General features: G+C 39.6%; 5 protein-coding genes across 6 annotated transcripts; 4 read left to right on the top strand and 1 right to left on the bottom strand.

Moving 5' to 3' along the window:
• Window positions 1-51: 51 nt before the first annotated feature.
• LOC109971920 (endonuclease domain-containing 1 protein-like) lies at window positions 52-4,641 on the top strand. The gene is made up of 6 exons (XM_020620486.1): window positions 52-97; window positions 1,969-2,034; window positions 2,105-2,271; window positions 2,789-3,068; window positions 4,348-4,419; window positions 4,631-4,641. Exons 1-6 carry the CDS (start codon window positions 52-54, stop codon window positions 4,639-4,641), a joined length of 642 nt encoding a protein of 213 aa, XP_020476142.1.
• A 1,501-nt stretch (window positions 4,642-6,142) lies between these two features.
• Window positions 6,143-7,239, top strand: LOC109971928 (endonuclease domain-containing 1 protein-like). Its single transcript, XM_020620494.1, has 2 exons — window positions 6,143-6,436; window positions 6,649-7,239. The coding sequence occupies exons 1-2, from the start codon at window positions 6,143-6,145 to the stop codon at window positions 7,237-7,239; spliced, it is 885 nt and encodes a 294-aa protein (XP_020476150.1).
• A 788-nt stretch (window positions 7,240-8,027) lies between these two features.
• Window positions 8,028-10,114, top strand: LOC109971931 (endonuclease domain-containing 1 protein). Of its 2 annotated transcripts, XM_020620500.1 has the most exons (3): window positions 8,028-8,077; window positions 8,752-9,000; window positions 9,508-10,114. In XM_020620500.1, the coding sequence occupies exons 1-3, from the start codon at window positions 8,075-8,077 to the stop codon at window positions 10,087-10,089; spliced, it is 834 nt and encodes a 277-aa protein (XP_020476156.1). In that variant the 5' UTR covers window positions 8,028-8,074; the 3' UTR covers window positions 10,090-10,114. The 2 variants fall into 2 exon arrangements, with proteins under 2 accessions (XP_020476156.1, XP_020476155.1); XM_020620499.1 differs by lacking the exon at window positions 8,028-8,077 and having other exon boundaries at window positions 8,660-9,000.
• A 340-nt stretch (window positions 10,115-10,454) lies between these two features.
• Window positions 10,455-11,694, bottom strand: ufsp1 (UFM1-specific peptidase 1). Its single transcript, XM_020620502.1, has one exon. The coding sequence runs from the start codon at window positions 11,671-11,673 to the stop codon at window positions 10,951-10,953; it is 723 nt and encodes a 240-aa protein (XP_020476158.1). The 5' UTR covers window positions 11,674-11,694; the 3' UTR covers window positions 10,455-10,950.
• Window positions 11,695-12,129: 435 nt separating this feature from the next.
• Window positions 12,130-15,297, top strand: LOC109971932 (zona pellucida sperm-binding protein 3-like). Its single transcript, XM_020620501.1, has 8 exons — window positions 12,130-12,560; window positions 13,130-13,257; window positions 13,375-13,478; window positions 13,614-13,791; window positions 13,953-14,070; window positions 14,275-14,366; window positions 14,508-14,623; window positions 14,783-15,297. Exons 1-8 carry the CDS (start codon window positions 12,150-12,152, stop codon window positions 14,869-14,871), a joined length of 1,236 nt encoding a protein of 411 aa, XP_020476157.1. The 5' UTR covers window positions 12,130-12,149; the 3' UTR covers window positions 14,872-15,297.
• The last annotated feature ends 5,649 nt before the right edge of the window (window positions 15,298-20,946 follow it).

Genomic DNA, 20,946 nt, shown 5'->3' with positions numbered 1-20,946 from the left:
GAGCTATTGTCTTTTATTACCCTTGAAAGTGAACTGAAAGTCTAACCGAGTATGAAAGGCAGAAACGAGCAGAGCATGTGTAGTCCTTTGGTGGAGGGTAATATAGGGTTTAGTCAGCAGAGGGCGCTGTCAAATAACAGTGGCATTATATGAATCAAGTTATGAGAAAATTATTTTGGACATACATGTAGCCTGCTCCTTTGAAATTGGGCCATTGTTTACATATTGTAAACGTGGATTACAAAGTATTTAGCACTGAGAAAATTATATATCCCATGCACTTCTGAGCAAAAGGTGAAAGGCAATGAAAACAGTCTTGAGGTAATGTGCAGATATTTAAAAAAAGAAAAAGCTACATTGTTGCACCTGTGTGTCATCTGGACACATTCAACCGCGGATTAATTATGTCAAAATCAATACTGGATATGTAAAAATACTGATTCTAGTTTTTCATTGCATGTCAGAGAGAAGTAGTCTATAACAAGGGAAAGCAGAGTACAAGAACACACATCAGTGTTAAGGCATTAGTTACAATAAAGTGTAATTCAGCATGTTTTAAAATAAAATATCCATAAAGTGTGAGTTTGCATGTTCTCCCTGTGCCTGTGTGGGTTCTCTCCGGTACTCTGGCTTCCTCCCACAATTCAAAGACATGCAGCTTAGGTTGACTGGCAACTCTAAATTGGTCGTAGGAGCGAGTGTGAACACGTGGTTGTCTGTCTACATGTCAGCCCTGTGATAGACTGGTGGCCAGTCCAGGGTGTACCCCGCCTCTTGCCCAATGTCAGCTGGGATAGGCTCCAGCCCCCTCATGACCCTCTTTAGGATAAGCGGTATAGATAATGGCTGGATGGATGGATTAAGTGTGACAAAGAAGAAAGAAGGCTTGCAGCAGTAACTACAAAGAAAAGGTGGCCAAAACAAGTCATTTAATCCAAATGATTCTTAATTTTATTTTTAATTTAGGATCAGTCATATATTTACAGCTCGTTAAAATCTGTCTGGTTAGCTAGAGGTCATTCCATGTCTGTCAAACCATTAAAGACTACAGCCAAAGCAGTTCCTAATTGTCTATGTTAATTATATTTGAGAAGTAAGGTTTTGTTGTTATTTTTAAAAAGTGATGACCCTCTACCGGTGGTTTCTATTCACAGCTTACTGAGAGGAGGCACTCTTTACACTCTCACAGCTGCCTCAGCGCTTAGACAGCTTCCTACCTCCATTTCTGCATGTTTGCACAGAAGTGACACTGTGCACTCTGCTAGCCAGATCAACTTTGTGCATGTGGTATGTGCCAAAGGTGGCCAGGAATGTCATGCACTCTGGCTGGGACTCGTTGTTGTACTGTGGTGTATAGGTTCATAATGGACTGAATGAACTTGGGGTTGAGGGGTGTTTCTTTTTTTACGCTCTATGTTAACTACAGTGGAAAGAAAGCAGTCTCTCAGTTAAAGTCATTACAGAGAACCTGAAATTAGGATATTAAATAGCATAATTTAGGTGTAATTTCATCATTTTAAAGATATATAGAATGAGAGTTGGACTAGAATTACACTAATATTGGAATGAATGAACTGTCCCCTTATTTTGTAATGAATTACAAATGAGCAAAGTCTTACAAATATTATTATATTGGGAATATCCACCAGTGCATTCATTTACAAGAAAAATACAGCGAAGCATAATGAAAATATCCAGATATGTTAGAACATGTGCAGAGATGCATGGCTGCACAGGCATTGTAGGACCAGATAAGAAAACTATCCAGCCACTGAGCTGCAGCTGCTTTGCATACTGAGCCTCTGCCCAACTGTCTTTACTTTCCTAGATTATGAGGGCAACACCAGTACTGGTTGGCATATTAAACTGAACATTTCTCTTCACCACATGAAATCCGTGCATTTTAGTGTGTGGCAAACCCATGAAAAGAAAATAACCTGGTTTATATTATTTTTCCATGTACTCCAGTGTGTGAGGATGCATCTGTTTTGCACCTGCGTCCTGTCCTTCTCTCTGCTGATGATGTCCCCCCTGGTGAGTGCCAGTGTGTCAAATAGCTTCAAAGATTGCAGTCATTTTTTCTACATGCAGACACCACCTGCAGGGATCAGAGGAGCCAGCCTAAAGAGGATCTGCCAAAAGTATGCAGACAAACTGCGCTACGCCACGTTCTATGACAGCAGTCGCCACCTCCCTCTCTACTCAGCCTATGTCTTTAAGAAGTCTGATGGAAAAAGGAGGATGGACACACCCTGGATGTATGAGCCTCAGGTACAGGGAATAGCTCTGCTTTGTCTAGTTCACATATCTCTGTAACATCTCTGTAACACTGATGACATAATCCAATGGGTTGTTAAGGAATATTCTCAATCTTGTATTTTAGTTTTTATTACTAGAATATGGGATTTGGAAGAAGACAAAGACTGTATGGAACTTAAGCAGGACAAATAATCGGTGACCATTCCCTGATTTCATATGCATTACCTGTTAGTCAACAAATATTAACTGGACAGCTACAGTATTTCCATTAGTCAACAAATATTAACTGGACAGCTATTTCCAAAATCTTCATTGTTACTAGACACAAACAGGTAAAAAGTAGCTTAAAATCAGGAAAAACATTACTGACATTTTACTTTGAATCCTTAGCAGTTGTATATTTCATTAGTGCGACCACATATTAGAGCTGTTCCACATTACATTTAGTGTCATTACATTACATCACCTTTGGGCCACAGTCATTTTCAAAACTATTAATACCATCTTTTTTCTCTGCTTTTCTCTACAGTTGGTTTCTGATGATGAGAATGGCAACATGAAAGCACTTCCCCTTACTGAAGTTACTCCCCCTCTGATTGAGGACAGCCAGGCTGTGCTGGAGGACTATACCGATGCAGTAGAGTACAAACGTGGCTCACTGAATCCTGACTTGCACCAAGCAGAGCCAGATGACAAATCCTCAACCTATACCCTGACCAACGTAGTGCCATTAATTACAGAGTTTTTGGATACTTCATGGAACCCATACTTGGACATGATCCGCCGACGCCTCAACAATTTCTGCCATGGTAAATCTTTCATGGTAACAGGTGTGACTGTTTCTGCAGGGACTATTCAACGAGATAACAGGGACCGCCTAGTAATCCCAAAACACTTATGGCTGGCATACTGCTGTCCGCGGTTTGATCATAATTCACCGTATGAGGTGAGGTTTATGTTCCCTAGTTATGGGGGCTATGCACTGAATGAGCGCACAGGTCACAGTGTGGTGGAGGTCCCACTGAAGACTCTGGAGAGCTTCCTGAAGAGCCAGATAAATGCAGATAGTGACATGACTATTTTCTATAAGGGCTGTGTGTCAGAAAGCCCTTTCAAGAAGAAGAGAGACCTAACCAGTATTTCAGTATGATGGGACATCTTGAACTGGATGCACAGTGAGGGATGAAGCCTATGATAAAATGTGTGAACAAACATAAACTTTAATAGGACTAGCATCAAGTAGTCATGGCTTCACATGTTTTGGAGTCAATTAAACTGGACTTATATTAAGGCAGGGAAGGGCTATTTCATGACCACATACACGACCAATCAAAGGTTTGGACCCGCTATCCCACTGAATTCAATAGGATAATTTTGTCTTTAATGGGGCAGGTTTAGATTCAGTTTGATGGTGTCCATGGGAGAATGAGCCATAGCACAGATGACCATTTAGTGCAGCCAAAAAATAAAATGTAATTGAAACATTAAAGGGGAACTCTTGTAACTAAATGTCGCACTTCCATGAAGTTGGGGGGCCTTGCAAGAGATAAATTATAAGAAGGATGCTTAAAATCAAAGGAACAGTTGCTGATGGATAGAGCCTGAGATATCATACCTTTACTGTAAAGTATAGGCTAATTCTGTAGTTTGCTCTCAATTAGCCACTCTTGCTCATTAGGGGGATCAGTGAATGCAATACAACACATAAGAAACTACCTTTTTGGGCCCTCAGTAGGGTCACTTTGCATATACTGTGTATACTGTATACACTGTGTTGAAAGAAGTAATTAGAGTGCTTGTTTCTGATTTATTTGTATCTTTACCAAGACTAGTTGATTATGCTGATCTACTATATATGAATTCTTCAACTAAACATCTCATGAAACTGAGTTTTGTATATAAACCACTTGAAAATTGGTCACAAACCTTAGACCTCTGTACTCCAGTATTGGCTGGCCTTCACTCTCCATGTGACGTTAGAGATGCTGGTATATTTTAATTTACAAAGTCGTACTTTGTACATTAGTAAATATCTGGCTATAACGTTAGCTCTAATAATGCATATCTGTCGTCTGTCCCTAATGTCAGGACAGAAAAGAGGAAAAGGGTCTTTTGCCCTAGCCACCTGGAGCAGCCAACAAAAGAAACTCAACCTACACAGTCAGAATTTAAGTCTATTATACTGTAACAGTTTGTTCCTCTTATTACTTTTGATGGCACTTACTGTATGTCTGAGTCTTACTGCCTGCTCCTGTTTTTATTTTGTCAGCTTTTAATTAGTTTTAATGACTCTGTTTTTATTTTGTAACTTTGGATTTAATACACAATATTCTTGTCATTGTCTGTTTTTATATACCACTATCTTATCCAGGAAACCATTGAAAAAAAGTTGTTTAACCCCTAAAAAAATATATGTTAAATAAAATAAAAAATAACAATAATAATAAATAAAGGTCACCCATGATGGATATATTTTTTTAAAGAACATCTGTTAAAACAATAAAAATCTTAAACACATTTTTTTAAATCTGTGCTGTTACATGCATAAAATTAGTTATGAACAGTCATATTTACAGGAGGCCTATATCCCCCACTGAATTTTATGTTATTCAATTCAATTTTATTTGTATAGCGCCAAATCATAACAATGGTCATTTCAAGACACTTTACAAACTAAGGTCTAGATCTTACTACTACTATTATTATTATTGATCCCAGTATCCTCAGCAAGAGTCCAGCCTAAGGGAGACAAGGCCTTCATATAAAACCATGCATATATACTAATCTTCAGTGCATCCTAAGCTGCCATAATTGTAAAAACATATATAGTTATGGCTTAATATCCACTGCCGAGGCAGCACATATGTAATCACTGGATTAAATATGGATCATACCATACAATGTCACTGTCAGCTGACTAGCTGTGTCTAACTGCTGGTCAGCCAACTATATCAGCCAGCCCATTTTTGATTCGAAGCCCACACAACATGGTGATGTGGAAACTATGCTCCCAGGATATTCAAAGTCATAATAGTAACTGAGAAGTACAAAGTAAGGATTTGCTCGTTGTTTAGAACTTCATGGGGGGCCTGGTGGTTTATAGATGTTTAGGACACATACCATCAGACTGGTTTAGATTTGACCAGGAAATTGTTCATGTCATCCTTCTTTTTCTCCTTGTTTTCTCTCAGTTTCCTGTCCAGCATATGCTGTTTTATGTGTCAACAAATATTTTTAAATTTACTTTTAAACCATTATTTTAGTCTTGTTTGTAGTCACTAGGGATGAGCTGTTTGGGACTCTACCCCTGCTGCACTTCAACAGAAAATGTCTCTATATTGTCCTTTAAATTCCTGTTACATAAATTCAAATACAGCTAGATTTCCCCACATTGCTCAGTGACATACATATTCTACTGCTTTACTGAAGCTATAGCACATTTATGAGTGAAATATTTAAATCCAGCATGCTAGTGTTTTTTAAACTCCACAGTATATGTATAGTGCACAATTTGTAGTTCAGTGTAACATTTATTTAGATTATTTATATAGAATTTCTATAAAATGTATGCATTTGACCGCATGGGTGGATGGGTCTGACGAGTTAAAAAGAGGTACCTTTTCTACCTTCTTCCTCGCCAAGAGGAGAATGGCATTAAGATGTAGCTAGCTATTGGATATCTACTGCAACTCTTCCTCTAGCTGTAGGTGGATCTGTTGAGGTGTGGTGTGCATCGTTTTGCATACCGAGTACTGATAACAGAGAGCATTGTGTGAAACCATTGTTAGCTATAGAGTCACATTCACTCATTTATAATAGCTTACAGAAGCATACCAGCCATATACTGAACAGCTTTCAGGGTGACCTCAGAGCCCTCCTGACTATGGCATGCTGGGTGCAGATGGTTTTCCTGCTTGTCAACATAATAACATCAGCGGTACAAGGCAGAGTGGAAAAAGAGCTATCTCCAGAGTGCAGAGAATTCCTGTACATGAGGACACCACCGACAGGGCTGGAGCATCATTCCTTGCGGTACATTTGTCAGTGTTACTACAAGAAGCCACGTTATGTCACACTGTACAACATTGTAGACCATATACCTGTCTACTCTGCTTACACCTTCAAACGCTCAGATGGGGAGAAATGTGTGGATGTGCCTTGGATGTATGAACCTCAGGTAAAAAAAATAAAATAAAATAAAATATACTGTATATATATGTATATAAAATTTGTACGAGGCGCTAACATAAATAGCATGCTATAACTTTTCTGTTCTGAAATCAGGTTAAAATTCTTCCACAAAAGCTTTAGTTCATGTAGATGCTGTGTAATCACTTTATTCTGTCCTATCCTCATCCCTTCATGTTCTCTCTCTGTCTGCCTACATAGTTATCCATGTCTTCTCATACAGATGAGATGCAACCCTTCCCACATGATTATATGCACTTGAATTTTGAAGATACCCAAGCTGTTCTTGATGATTATACAAATGCCATCTTCTATGAACGTGGTACCCTCAACCCGGACACGCATCAGGACAAGCCTGATGACAAGGCCTCTACCTACACCCTCACTAATGTTGTGCCTGTGGTGCCCGACTTCAACAACAAAGTCTGGAACAAACAGGAGCATGTCATCCGCCAACGGCTTAACAATTACTGCCACAGAACAGCTTATATTGTTACAGGTATCATCACCTCAGGGAAGATGATCCGCCGGCAAAACACCAACCGCATTGTAGTTCCCACTTACTTGTGGTCAGCTTACTGTTGCGTTGATTATGACCACAGTGCGCCTTATCATGAGCTCTATAAGTTTCCATCTTTTGCTCATTATGGCCTCAATGACGAAAACTCTGAGGTGGTGGAAATTTCTGTGCAGAAGCTGAAGGACTTTCTTCAGAAGACTAGCTTTGTAGGACAGAACTTTCAGATCTTTGTAGGTGACTGTGTCCCGGCAGCATCCAGTAGAACTGAATAGGGAACTGATGTACATAGCTATAGGCAGTTATGTCCAATTTTGCCTTTATTAGCTTGGTCATGTTTTGTTTCTTCTTCCTCAGTAAGATTTTCACAGCAAGCATTTTGAACTGTCAAAGTAAGAAAAACAGAGGTTTTCCTGATGGCATGAATAGTGGCTGTGTCCTAGTACGCCATGACAGGGTGACAGTGAGTCAACATGTAGAAGCCCTGAAACTGAACCAACTACATAGAAATCAGTCATGTTTCATTTTATTATATACACCCATGTGTTTCCTGCTCTTAAATGTCAAAATATCTTCTGTGACAAACTCCCACAACCTATTAGTGAATAATTAAGTGAGAGACAACACCATCACTCATAACAATATAAACTTAGTGTTGCTTAACTGTGCAAAACTGTGTTTTGAAGACTTGATTTATAATAATAATCTGACATGAGTCCAATAGGACACTGAAAATGTTACAAAAACATGCTTTGTGCAACTTACAGTAATAAAACTTTGCAAAGTGTTATCAAACTGTCTTTGAAACTTTATTTTAACAATTTCAAGAAGATTTCTGTTATATTATATCGATGGCTTATAATTCACAATAGTAACAAATTTAAATGAAAACAATCTACTCTGTGGACTTTAACACCTCTTAAGGTATTGATTTCTTATTTCTCATGGTATATTTATCTTTTTTTTCCACGGGCCTAAATGAAACATTCTTACAGGACCCACAGTATAGCTGAACTCATTAAGATTTTCATGGGGTAAAGCTTTTAAACTGTCATTCTTATAACAGACTAGGTCATTAGTAGTCATACTGTGTGAAGAGAGTGGATCTAAATGGTAAGAGCGTTAGTAATTAGTCTATATTTTTGTTTTTCCCCTCCAAAGTCACAGTTAAATAGCTGGCTGCTTTATATTTGTGTAAAAAAACTGTAGTGAAATTCTAATGGATCCGATCTTGGCTTTCTACTCATAACATTGATTGACACTGCAATAGATCAGCTTCTTTCTAATCTACATTTTTTTTCATTCTCACTCTTACTCATTTATTGTAACCCTCTGTCTCAACACAAAATAAGATTTAAATTTAAAAGCAAAATGAGCTGTGTACACAACTTGAACTAAAGATTTCATTTTTCATGAGAGCATCAAAACAAATTCATACTTTCCTCGGCAGTTCACACTAATAAAATGCTCTCAAAGATCGATAACATCTGCTGCTTCTGAATTACCGCTATAACACTTGTGGAACTTTGGATATATGGAAATACTTTACAATGGGTAAGTAGTTTGCTTGAAGTACAGATGAGGCAAGAAGGGAAATGATGAATCTGATAGAGCTGGAACAGAAGCTGACCTTGTTAGACAATAGTGAATTCACAGTGGTGCGTTACAGGTGAGAAAGACACATACAAGCAAAGGATCTAGAAGGACATAGAAGTTAAAGGAGCATTACCATGATGATACCCACATCTGCAGCTGTCATAAGTATCCTGACCTGTGTGTTGCTACAGGGGGCCCGGGCAGGAGTGGTTGGGGACTTTAGCAATGTGGAACACTGTAAAGACTCTCTGTACATGGGCACTCCACCTCGAGGGTACTTCAGCAACTCCTTTAAAAAGATCTGCCAACGGTATGAGGACAAGCCCCGTTATGCTACCCTCTATGACCCACACAAACGCATCCCCATCTACTCTGCCTATACATTCAAGAGGTCAGATGGGGAGAAGAAGGTGGACTTCCCTTGGATGTATGAGCCCCAGGTGAGAATCTTGTCTAACCTGATCTAAGTCCAAATGTTTGTTTAGATTTGTTTGCTTTCCATCCGAGCTTCAATTCAAACCTACTGTACTATAGGCAGGTGTGCCTTTGCACATACTGTAGATATGGAACAATAGCCATGTTAAATTTCATAGCATACCACATCTATTTGTATGCATTCATCAAGGATTCATTATGTATTTGGACACCAAAAACAAATATTTACAAAGCAGTTCAGGGAGTTGGGCCAACTATTGCTAGAGGCAACAAAGTAAGCTAGAGATAAATTACTTTACTGGCTATGAATGGTATTTTAATGATAGTGTCCCTGTTGCCATTTAGTAGTACATACAGCATGCAAATGTCACTTGGAAATGTTTGTGAATGAGATTAATTGTCTGAATGCATTAAAGACTAAATCATGAGTAAATGGTTATTCATTGCTATAACTTTAAGAAGTAATACAATTGCCATCTACATTTTCAGCAGTATTCTCTCTCCCTCTGCAGTTGGCCTCAGAAAAAAGCAGCAGCAACATGGAGCCATTTCCTCAATCTTCAAGAATGCATATGAACTTTGAGGACACCCAGGCTGTCCTGGAGGACTATGCTGATGTGGTTCAGTATGAACGTGGCCAACTAAATCCTGATGAACATCAGGCTGACCCTCTAGACAAAGCCTCTACCTACAGCTTGACAAATGTGGTACCCCAGATCAGGGAGTTCAACTTGGGTCCCTGGGCGGAACACCAGGACCTCATCCGCAAGCGCCTAAACAACTACTGCCGTGGCAAAGCCTTTGTGGTCACCGGGGTCACTACCTCTGGGCACACAATTCGTCGCAACAACCTGGATCGGGTGGGTGTACCGGAGTACATGTGGTCGGCCTACTGCTGCACCGAGTTTGACCAAAATGCGCCATACTTTGTGCGCTACAAGTTCCCTGTGTTTGGAGCTTATGGACTGAACGATCAGGTCAACAACCATATGGTGGAAGTTCCTCTCAAGAACCTGGAGCGGTTCCTCAAGGGGCGGATGAATGTGGACAAGAATTTCCAAATTTTCTATAATGACTGCATATCAGACAAATAAAATAAAACAGCTGTGATCTCTTTTATAATTCAAATTTAGAGGATGTCAGAAACTTGCTTGGGACTTTTGGGGCTCAAAATATTCTTAGAAACAAGATGTGGTGTCAAATTATAAGATACATTCTAAACAATATAATGGGGTTATTAATCTGAGCCTGTCTCGTTAAGCCCCAAAGTCCAAACTATTATTTTCATTATTGATTACTTTATATTATAAAGCCAAAAATCCAATCTTAAAGTGTCCACAAATTGCTTGTTTTGACAGAACAACAATCAATAACAAAAAAGATATTTGGTATAAATGGTAGGAAAAGATACTGTATTAAATAAGGCAAAGGAAAAAGTCTTAACATTTAAGAAGCTGGAGCAATAAAATATTTAGCTTGTTTTGTTGAAAAATGACAATTAATTGGTTGACAAAATGAATTACAGAAATGTTCTTTTAATATTTACAAAGCAGTGTATCTGTGCATAACCATGCCGATTAAAACAATCATGTCCAACTTATATTTTGATCATTGAGCTTAGTTTTCATATCCACATCTTGAAAAGCATTTTATGTAATACAAATAAATAAAGCATTTACTTCTGAAGCTAGAGACGCACTGCAGTACATCAAAGAAGATCTGAGATTCAGCAGTATTTTAACAGTATCACTTCAACTACTTTGTAATTACGGATTTTATCCACAGGATGGCACCACAGCATACATAATAACAACAAGAAATAAAGGTCGTCTAAAGCAGCAGACACTTGACACAGCATCTACAGGTAGATGTGAAAACTCCACAGTCTGCTATAGCCTACTTCATCCACACAAATCATAAAACATGTACAGACCTGAAACAGAGAGAGTATACTGTCATATTCTCTTTTTGGCAGTCTGAGGCATACACAGATTATAAAATGAAGACTGATCGAGAGATGAAACCCCTTTCCACATCACCCACCCTCGCTTCTGTAACTCTGTCTTCTCCAGGTGACATCCGTAGTAGTGAGGGTCAATGACCAGCAAGTAGCTTCCCTTGTCCCCAGTGCACACCCCTAATATCCCCTTAGAGGAGTTGTCCTTGTCCCCTCCCATCATGACTGGAGATCCATGCTTGTCAAAGTGCTGATGGAGCTCTTCCACTGCAACATGCTCCAGCTCTGCCCCTCCACCTCTAATATGTACCAACTTACAAGGAACATCATAGAAATAGTCAAGAACCAGGGAGGCTTCAAACGTTCCTATCCACTCCCTGGAGCCTGAGAACGAACCTGGCTTGTCCCCCATTGTAACCAAGGCTTGCTGGATTTCTGGGATGCTCGGTGGAGGTCTGTCATAATACTTAGGTGGAGTCCAGTTAAGGGAAAGCCAAGAAGCCATTGTCTGCATGGTACGGTAGCCACATCCCCAGCCTCTGTCATCTTGCCCATCACAGCCATAATGGAAGTAAATATAGTCTCCTTTAATCAGTGAACAGTTGACTGGCTCAGTAAGGGGATTAGAAAGACCAGTATGGATACACTTTGATAGGGATTTGGTCATAATCATTCCCTCTTCAGATACACTTCCTCCCCAGTCAATCTCTTCCGACGCCATTGCCGCAGTCTTTTTATCAATTTTTACAGTTCGCCTCTACTGAGCATACGTTCATATTTTATATTCCCAGTTGATCGTTACATTGATTATTAAGGCGACAGCACTGACTGTATTTTACATACTGTAATTATAAAATCGAGAAATAGTCGTCCGGTGCAACTGTAATAACTGACCCTCGGTGCACTTGCGATAAAAAAATGGTTCCGCTTTAGCATCGTTCTCCGTGTTGATTTTGCCTTCAAGAGAGTGTTTTCATTCTGCGAATGTAGCATGTCGGTGTTAATCGTTTTAAAGATAATTTATTTTAGAATATCAATGAAAACATTTTTCTATCTCGGAAAACACCCAAGTTAGTGCTAGTTTTAAATCGTAGAAATATCTTGGGGAAAACTGCATTAATAAGTTTTTGCTTTAATCAACAACAGTCAGGACTTCACGTAATATTTTCCGTTAAATCTAAGTCTCAATTTAACAGAATGATAGCCCAAAGTGTGCTCAGACTAACATTTTTGGCAGTCGCTATAGAATGCACGAGTTCAACCTCACACCTGGCTGTAATTAAGCTAATTAAAATGGTCAGCCTGGTAAAATATACAGGATTCGTCTCCTTCATACTTGTTGTGTCTGTATGCCACATTTCTTTAGCTGAAAATAGTGATGTAAGAACTCGGAAAAGCCACGGAATTGAAATAAAATGCGAAGAAGTCAAAATGAGAGTAACCGTGAAGAGAAGTTTCTTCGAGGAGAGACGCATTCCGTTCAAACCTGATCATCTTCGACTCGGAACAAACTCAGCGCAGCAGAGCTCCTGTAAACCAAAGGCACCCGTCTCTGAATCTGAAATGTTCATCTCTGCAGGTCTACAAGAATGTGGGACTGAGTCAAGTGTAAGAAAACAGTGGTTAGCAAGGAACAGTCAAATAATGGTTTAATACCCTGAAGCAGAATTTGGGCATAAAGATGCAAATAAGTAGGCACTTATCAGACACGTATGTCTAATGCATCTTGAAAAGAAGGCTAATAAAGCTCTACCCAGCATCCAGCTGGGTAGAGCTTTATTAGCTTTATTATTCCTATAATGACATATCTGAATGTTTGCGATGGAAAATGCCTATTGCTGGGCACACTCACCTTTACTGGAATTGTGCTTGAGCTCTCAAAACTTGTACCCATGTTCCACAGTTGCAGATCTTAATGTCTTTTGGTTAGCTAATTTGGGATTTTTGAAATCTTCTCTAATTTAATATAATGCACACTTGTTAGTGAGGTGAGTAGGAAAGTAATAGATTTCTGCACACTGCCAGCACCAAGTTTAGGTCCTGGACCATTCGGATAAGACTTCCATTACTTCCTTATTCAAATAAAACCAAAATACAATATGGATACATTGAGTATAAAGGAAGATGGTGTCTTCATCTATGGTTTCATCCCTTTCTTTATAATTGCTGCTATCCAGGTTCATGGTGAGTGGCTTGTGTATTCCAACCAGCTGCTGCTGTTTCCTGCTGTGGTTCCTACCTCTACAGGTAGTGTGATAGTTAGAGGGGCGGCTACTGTCATACCTGTTGAATGCCATTACAAGAGGTGAGGCCGCTTGTATGACTTGTGCTGCATAATATTTTATAGGAACGAAGAGTTGCTGTTAGTGTTCATCGACACTTTGTAAATGTATAACACGTGTTTACCTTTGTGTGAGCACAGAAAGCAGACAGTGAATGGAGAACCATTAACCCCAACCTGGCTTCCCATGACATCCACTCTCAGCGTGTTTGGCCTTCTGCACTTCTCCCTTCGTACCATGACAGGTGAAACCATTATCTCATTTAATCTAGATTGTATCTGTGAAGCATTTCTCTATCTACAGTGATATGGTGCCATATTTATTTCTATCTGGAAACCACATGAACCTGGGACAAAAAAATGTCTTTGTTGATATACAGGTGGCTGTACCGCTCCACGTAGTTCCTCAGTGTACCAGCAGGGGGAAGCAGTGTTTTTGGAGGCTAGTGTGCAGACCCTGCTACAGCCTCCTCTCACTGTATATGTTGACTACTGCATTGCTACGATGAAGTCTGACCCTCTCTCCTTGCCAGGCTACAGGTTTATCACTAAGCATGGGTCAGTCGGTATATAAAACACATCACAACAAAATAATGTTAGGTGCAGCCAAGTTTTTCATCAACATTTATCCGACTAGGTTGGAAGGAAAGCTAATCTGGGCACATCATGTCCAAATTGGATACAGTTCATGGAATTATTTCAACATGTGTTCCTCACAGATGTCTTATGGATAGTTTATTGCCATGGTCATCATCTAAATTCCTCCCGAGGGAGCAAGACAGTAGACTGTGCTTCAGTGTCCAAGCCTTCCACTTCAGCCAGGAACCTGGGGAACAGGTAACAACACCCAAATGGACAACAGATGGTTCATTACTTTCTGAATTATAATAGTCAATGAAGTCATCATTATTGCACAGAGGGTGCTAGTTTCTATGTATTTTTTTAAAACTTGTTTTTCTGTAAAACGTTATATACACACATTTTTAATTGCTCAAACCTAAAAGATGTACAGTATCACTGAATTAGGCTTTCTTCTTCTAGATGTTCATCAGCTGCCACCTTAGGGCTGCTCTGAAACAAAGCTCAAACAGCAACCTTAATAAAGCCTGCTTCTTCCATAGGCCCACATTCAGGTTAGGCTGCCAAACCTTTGGTGACCTTCAGTTGTAAATGAAAATGATATGTAAATGATTTGGTCTTGATTGTAGTTTCAGCTTCTAACATCCACTGATGGGAGCTGAGGTGTATTATCAGGATGTTTCTCTGTCCTCCAGCTGGCGTGCCACAGAGGGAGACAGTGCTTTCTGTGAATGCTGTGCCACTGATAACTGCTTTAGAGAGACTGGAGAGGAGAACAGTGGCCACACGGGATACACAACACAAGATGCAGGTTGCTCAGAGCTTTACAGACAAATAACATACAGCATTTTAGAGGTTATTTGTACCAGTTGTTCTGAATGCAAAGGATTACATGACCATTGTAACTCATATTTATACATGAATTGAAATCACATGTTCACTGAGCCACTTGTATACCTGTTTTTGACAGAAAAGAAACATGAGGCGGACTCGGCAGTTGGGCCACTTCACATTTTGCCACGCACCCATTGGACAGGCCATCTGTCAGTCAATCGCTGAAGAGACTTTTTCTAATTTTACAATGTGGTGGATACAAGGACTGTCAAGACCATAAAAAAAGGATTAATGATAAAGCATTCATCACTATTTTTTTCCTCATGACTCGTTATGAAAACTGAAATGTGCATTTGAATGCTTTGCAGAAAAGTGTATAGTTGGAAGCCATACCATTGACTCTACTGCTTTGTACTTGGAGACACCTACTGTACACAAAATGGTACCACACAAAACTGTCTGAACTGTGTCTGCATCATGTAAAACGCCTCCATGCAGTATGTCACTGCAGTGAGTCAGTTCTTACTTGTATAGCCCATTGTCACCCTCAAATGGCTTTACAGTCAGTACAGCATATGAAACCCTGAAATTAGATAAGGAACCCCTCACACTTGCATACACACACCTGATAAAATAAACCATATAATCAAATATAACTGACTACATTTCTGGATCCTACTACGCAACATACTATAATACAATGGTTTTTAACCTTTTTAGGCATGCAGCTCTCTTTTAGGATGAAATTATTTTGCAATCCCCACTAGGAAGAAAAAAAAAATCACAATATCACATTCAGCAGTTTAATGTGTCAGCCTCCAAGGCTACGAAAAACCCTCAGATTTGCATTACACAGTAAAAAGAAATTGCTGAGAAAATGCAAAATATCAAGGCAAAACAATGCAACAGATTTTCTCAACTTTTCACTTTCAGTATGTTTTACAAGTTTAGACAAGAGTTCTGCCAACTTGGATATTATTGTTCACCTAATTATATTCCTTTGAGGCCAACAATGAAATTCCTGTTTCAGTGCCAGGCGTTTCTACTTTAGGTGACTGTAGCTCAGGGGTAGAGCAGTTGTTTCTCAACCCAAAGGCTGGAGGTTTGATTCATGGTGCCTATAATCCACATGTCAAAGTGTCCTTGGGCAAGATACTGAACCCCAAGTTGTCCCCGATGGCCAGAGGAGTGACAATGCAGAGACAGCACTGCCAAAAGGTGTGTATGTGTGTGTGTGTGTGTGTGTGTGAGTTGGCGCCACAGATGGCTACCTTGGTTCTGTACTGGACACAAATTCTTTGTGTGTGTGTGTGTAACATACTTGGTCAAATAACAAACACAAATATTCTTGTTGAATAAACACAATTTCCTAAAGCAAAACTTTTATCTCACTGAAGCACGAATTGTGTGTTTATTCAACAAGAATATCTGTTTGTTGAAAGTAGGAATGCATGGCATTGAAACAATAACTTCACTGTTGGCCCGACAGGACTATAATTAGGTGCACAAGAAGATTTAAGTTGGCAGAACTCTTTTCTAAACTCATAAACCACAGTTAAATCAACACAAGTAGTCAGAAGTTGAGAAAACTCAAAAATCTATTGCAATGTGTTGCCTTGATATTTTGTGATTTCTCAGCAGTTTTTTACAGTGTAGACTCAACGATTAACTACATAAAATTTGCATATGTTTTCTTCTCATTCACAACAATTTACTACAGTTAGCATAAGGAGCACCATATGGGTTGAGTGGGTGAACAAGTGACTTAGTTCAGTGGTCCCCAACCCCCGGGCCGCGGACCGGTACCGGTCCGTGGATCAATTGGTACCGGGCCGCACAAGAAATCATTAATTATTTCCGTTTTATTTATTATCTGAGTCTGAACAATCTTTTATTTTGAAAAATGACTGTATTCTCTCGGTTACACCTCGGTCACTTGAGCGCCAAAACTGGCTTACTTGTGCGACATATTCAGCCTGCTCAATGAACTCAATCTGTCACTTCAGGGGAAAATGACAACTGTCTTCAAGTTGGCAGATAAAGTAGCTGCATTTAAAGCCAAACTGGATTTGTGGGGACGGCGCGTCAACAGAGGCATTTTGGACATGTTTCAAACATTAGTGGGGATTTTGGGTGAGACTGAGCCTGAGCCTTCATTCTCCCAGCTGGTGCACGATCACCTGTCTTTGCTTTTAAAAGAGTTCGAGCGCTACTTCCCAACCACAAAGGACCCACGAACTGCCAAGGAATGGATCTGCAACCCATTTGTCAACAAACCAGGTGAATCCAGCATGTCTGTGCAAGAAGAAGATCAACTGCTGGAGATCGCAAATGACGGCGGCCTTAAAAGTATGTTCGAGACAACAACTCTGTCGGTGTTCTGGATTAAAGTCATGACAGAATACCCTGAGATCACAGCACTGAAAACCCTGTTGCCATTTCCGACATCCTATCTGTGTGAAGCGGGTTTTTCTGCAGTGACAGCAACCAAAACAAAACAACGGAGTAGACTGAACATAAGCAACACACTTCGGGTGTCATTGTCTCCCATTACCCCCACATGGGACCGTCTCGTTTCAGAGAAACAAGTTCAGGGCTCCCATTGATTTAGCGTTATGGTGAGTTAAAAATTTCAACACAGTGGATTCACGTTTATTATTATATTAACAATATAAACAATCTACGTACCTACCTACTCCCCCCCCCGGGCCGCGGTAAGATTGTCAAGCGTTGACCGGTCCGCAATGATAAAAAGGTTGGGGACCACTGACTTAGTTGACCATGGGGAGAGTGACAGCATTTATAAATGGCAAAAATTAAGACTGATGTGTTCTGTTTAAATATTACCGTCAGCTATTGGGCAAGTCTCCCTCTCCTCATCCTTTGTACCAGTTATGAGGTTAGAATCTTCCTGTGTTGTTGTATCAGCTGTTCTGACTTGTGTTGCATTGGAATGTGTGATGCCAGTGAGTGTTGGTCTTGGCATGGCTGCACACAGTGTTTTTGTTTGTTTGTTGTTGCCTTCAGTTAGCTGGTGCTTCTGAAAGAAAGGGAAACAGTCCAATACTTAGGTTTTACTACATTATTGAGGCTCATTCTTTATTTGTTAGTCCTGGTGACTAAGACAAAGATATCTGAAGTTTTCTATTGCCAGTGGGATGCCACCCAAATTAAGTTTTTTTTAACCAATTAATGAGGCAGTATTGATCTGGTACATGGCAAAATGATGATGATGATGAATCAGTCTGCAAAAGACCAACAACGCATTTGTTTTCCCTGCAATATACTCAGGTGCAATCCAGTGTTTGCATGTAGAAATTAATGCATGATGGAACATTTATAATGGGTATGCTTATATGCTGACTGTATTTTGTCAAAGATCAGGTTCTTGGTAAAATATTGAAAGATAGGAGGCTTTAATATTTAACTAGAACCAGGGTTATTGCCTAACCTTAACCAAACTGCAATTCTAACACCAATCAGCACTCAGGATGTGAACCCCTGTCTCTGATGTTGAAGTCCTGATTTAGATGTCTACCATCCAACTTGAACCCGGTGACATTGGGTGCAGTGTACACAATGTACACACAGTGCAATGTACACACATAGGACCACCTCCTGTCAAACACACTGCAACTGAACATAGCTCCAGGAGATAGTTCTGATCTCTTTATGATGTGTTCATCAAAACAAATGGTAGTATAAATGCAATATCTAGGAGAAGGTGTTGGGAAAAACAATGCCTTTTCTCACACCTGATTCTGTCATTCAGATTGTGGTATATCTAGTGCCAAGTCTAAGGCAACTAGACTTTCGCCCCAAAAAAACCCCCCCCTCCCCCCTTTTTCATTGAAAAGGAGTTTTCAGGTCTAACAGACAAGTAGGTAAGAGTGATTGAGGTCATGTGTAGGTTGACAGTCCAACTAGCTATGCATTTTACGAGGCTGCCCTAATACTTCTTCCCAGACAATTTATGACCTATTCACACTTTGCCTCATGTGGCTCAAACAACTCACATTACAACATGCTGCATTGTTGGCACAGGGATCATTCAATTCTCAGGTGTTTGTGCCTGGCTCCACTAGACCATCTTGTTTCCAAAGCTGCCTACCGCATTCTTAAGCTGGGAAGACGTCCCAGCAGTTTTGGTGAGCAGTTGCTAAGTGTCTGACACCAGGTACCCAACACATTTCTGCAAAAAAAAGCAAGAATTCTAAACCATCAAATGACGGAGGAAATTGTCTAGCAGACTTGTACCAGGAAGTAACACAATTTAGTGTCGTAAGAAAAAAAAAAAAAAAAAAAAAAAAAAAAAAAAAAAAAAAAAAAAACAAGAATAAAGGAGGGTTTGATTTTTTTAAAAAAAAAGCAACTAACATTTTAGTTGGAAGCAGAACAAGACTAGCAGTGGGTTACACTGAAATACACAATACTGAGTTTTCCTTTGATGCAAATAGATCAAGGTAAATAAAAGCAAGGCATAAGGAAGATGCTGTAGGCAATAATGCTCTAGTGTTTTTCCCCACTTCCTATGGCTGTAAATTTCAAAAGCACAATTACACTCAACTAATGTGATTCTGACAACATTAGACAATTGTCCTATTGTCTACCAGGCTGTTTGTAATATTAATCTGTGAATGACCCAACCTGACAAACTAAGAGATAATCAAAATTAAAGGAGACACTCCTGTAATTTATAGCTGTGGAAGAAGTGCTCAGATTCTTTACTTAAGTAAAAGTTGCAATACCACTGTAAAAATACTATGTTACAAGCAAAGGTCCTGCATTCAAAATGTTACAGCAACAAAAGTATTAGCATCAAAACATACTTAAAGTAAAAGTACTCATTATGCAGAATGGCACATTTCACATCCCTGTATATCATATTATTATATTTTAATTGCTGATGCCATATTGCACACACTACATTTAATGTTGCAGCTGGTAAAGCTAGCTGGGGGAGCTAGTTTTAACTGGCTTATATGCATTTAATTGGAATAACTGCTGGGTAGCTTGTGAATTTTCAACCACAAATCAATGATGTTTTGTAATTATACTGCATTTTTTTGTATTAAACTGGTTATGAAAGGTAACTAATACTATAACATGTAATAGAGTAAAAAGTACAATGCTTGCCTCAAGACAAGACAAAGTTTAAGTAGCAAAACAAAATGCAAGTAAAGTACAGATACCTTAGTACACTACTTGAGTAAATGTACTTAGTTACTTTCCACCACTGGGAATTTATACCCACATATTACAGAATACAAATGGAGGTGAAAGGGCAAGTTGAAATGTAAAGCCTACAGTCTTATGTTGTACAGGGCCAGCAAGCTGGGGAAATAGCAGACAGGACAGCCACAGCAGTTAGAGTGTAACGTACAAATGACAAATGATGAAAGGCCCATTGGATAACACAGTTGTTCACAAACTGTGGGGCGAGCCCTCTAAGGGGGTGCCCAGAGTTAAGTCAAGGTGGGGCACGGCAATGTGTAAATTTAACTGACATGGGTGGGGGGGGGGTAAAAATATTTTTACCCTCAAAAGGGAGGGCCCAGGACAAAAAGTTTGGGAACCAGTGGGTTAACAGAAGCTGTGAGGATAGTAGCAGCTAGGCCAGGGAAAACACAAACACACATAAGGCAGCTTGGCAACAAGGACAATACCTAACCAGGAAAAACCAATGTGATGATACAATGATTTTTCATCTAGTGCCACCCATGGTTTTCAGTGAAATTTCTCTGCCACCATTGGATGGATTTTATTCAAAGTGGGTACAGATGCTAAAAAATATGTAATTGACTTAGTTACCTATCATAATGTTGGTAATTACAAAGGGGTTACATCTGAATATATTATTTCCAGTAAAAAGCTTATAATCTATATACAGTAAATATAACACAGGGGGTCAAGGGGTCAGGGGGCCCCTAGACTAGAGAATCGTGAAGGAACTGTTAATCGTCCTGTTGGAAAGTCAGAAAGTCAGGCTATGACTACAAAAAGCCACAAATATAATCTTCACAGTTACAAATATGTTTCTTTAGGCAACCACAGTGTTTGCTGTTGGCCAGCAAGTGGCTCCACTGGAGCATTTAGGGAGTTAAATATTTTACTTACAGGCCAAATGACCACGTTTGGTCAGAGAGAAACTCCGGTGATGAAGTTTCTGTCCTGGAATTCTCTCCAAGCTTGTGGTGATCACCAGGGGATCACAATAACTTCAATAGGGTGATAAGATTGTTGTCACTGGGGATGCCTGTAGGCTGAAACAATAACTTCCGACCTCGTCAGTGGCTACTG

This window comes from Monopterus albus, unplaced genomic scaffold, assembly GCF_001952655.1.
Source record: "Monopterus albus unplaced genomic scaffold, M_albus_1.0 scaffold238.1, whole genome shotgun sequence".
Lineage (NCBI taxonomy): Eukaryota > Metazoa > Chordata > Actinopteri > Synbranchiformes > Synbranchidae > Monopterus > Monopterus albus.
Note: the sequence above shows the minus strand (reverse complement) of the source record. Positions and strands in the feature narration are given on the sequence as shown.

Coding starts and splice junctions, on each gene's coding strand:
- LOC109971932 (XM_020620501.1), top strand. CDS start 12,150: ATGATAGCCCAAAGTGTGCTCAGACTAACATTTTTGGCAGTCGCTATA. Junction 12,561..13,129: donor AATGTGGGACTGAGTCAAGT/GTAAGAAAACAG, acceptor GCTGCTATCCAG/GTTCATGGTGAGTGGCTTGT. Junction 14,624..14,782: donor ATACACAACACAAGATGCAG/GTTGCTCAGAGC, acceptor TGTTTTTGACAG/AAAAGAAACATGAGGCGGAC.
- ufsp1 (XM_020620502.1), bottom strand. CDS start 11,673: ATGGCGTCGGAAGAGATTGACTGGGGAGGAAGTGTATCTGAAGAGGGA.
- LOC109971920 (XM_020620486.1), top strand. CDS start 52: ATGAAAGGCAGAAACGAGCAGAGCATGTGTAGTCCTTTGGTGGAGG. Junction 2,272..2,788: donor CCTGGATGTATGAGCCTCAG/GTACAGGGAATA, acceptor TTTTCTCTACAG/TTGGTTTCTGATGATGAGAA. Junction 3,069..4,347: donor CCTCAACAATTTCTGCCATG/GTAAATCTTTCA, acceptor CCCTAATGTCAG/GACAGAAAAGAGGAAAAGGG.
- LOC109971931 (XM_020620499.1), top strand. CDS start 8,695: ATGATGATACCCACATCTGCAGCTGTCATAAGTATCCTGACCTGTGTG. Junction 9,001..9,507: donor CTTGGATGTATGAGCCCCAG/GTGAGAATCTTG, acceptor CTCCCTCTGCAG/TTGGCCTCAGAAAAAAGCAG.
- LOC109971928 (XM_020620494.1), top strand. CDS start 6,143: ATGGCATGCTGGGTGCAGATGGTTTTCCTGCTTGTCAACATAATAACA. Junction 6,437..6,648: donor CTTGGATGTATGAACCTCAG/GTAAAAAAAATA, acceptor CTGCCTACATAG/TTATCCATGTCTTCTCATAC.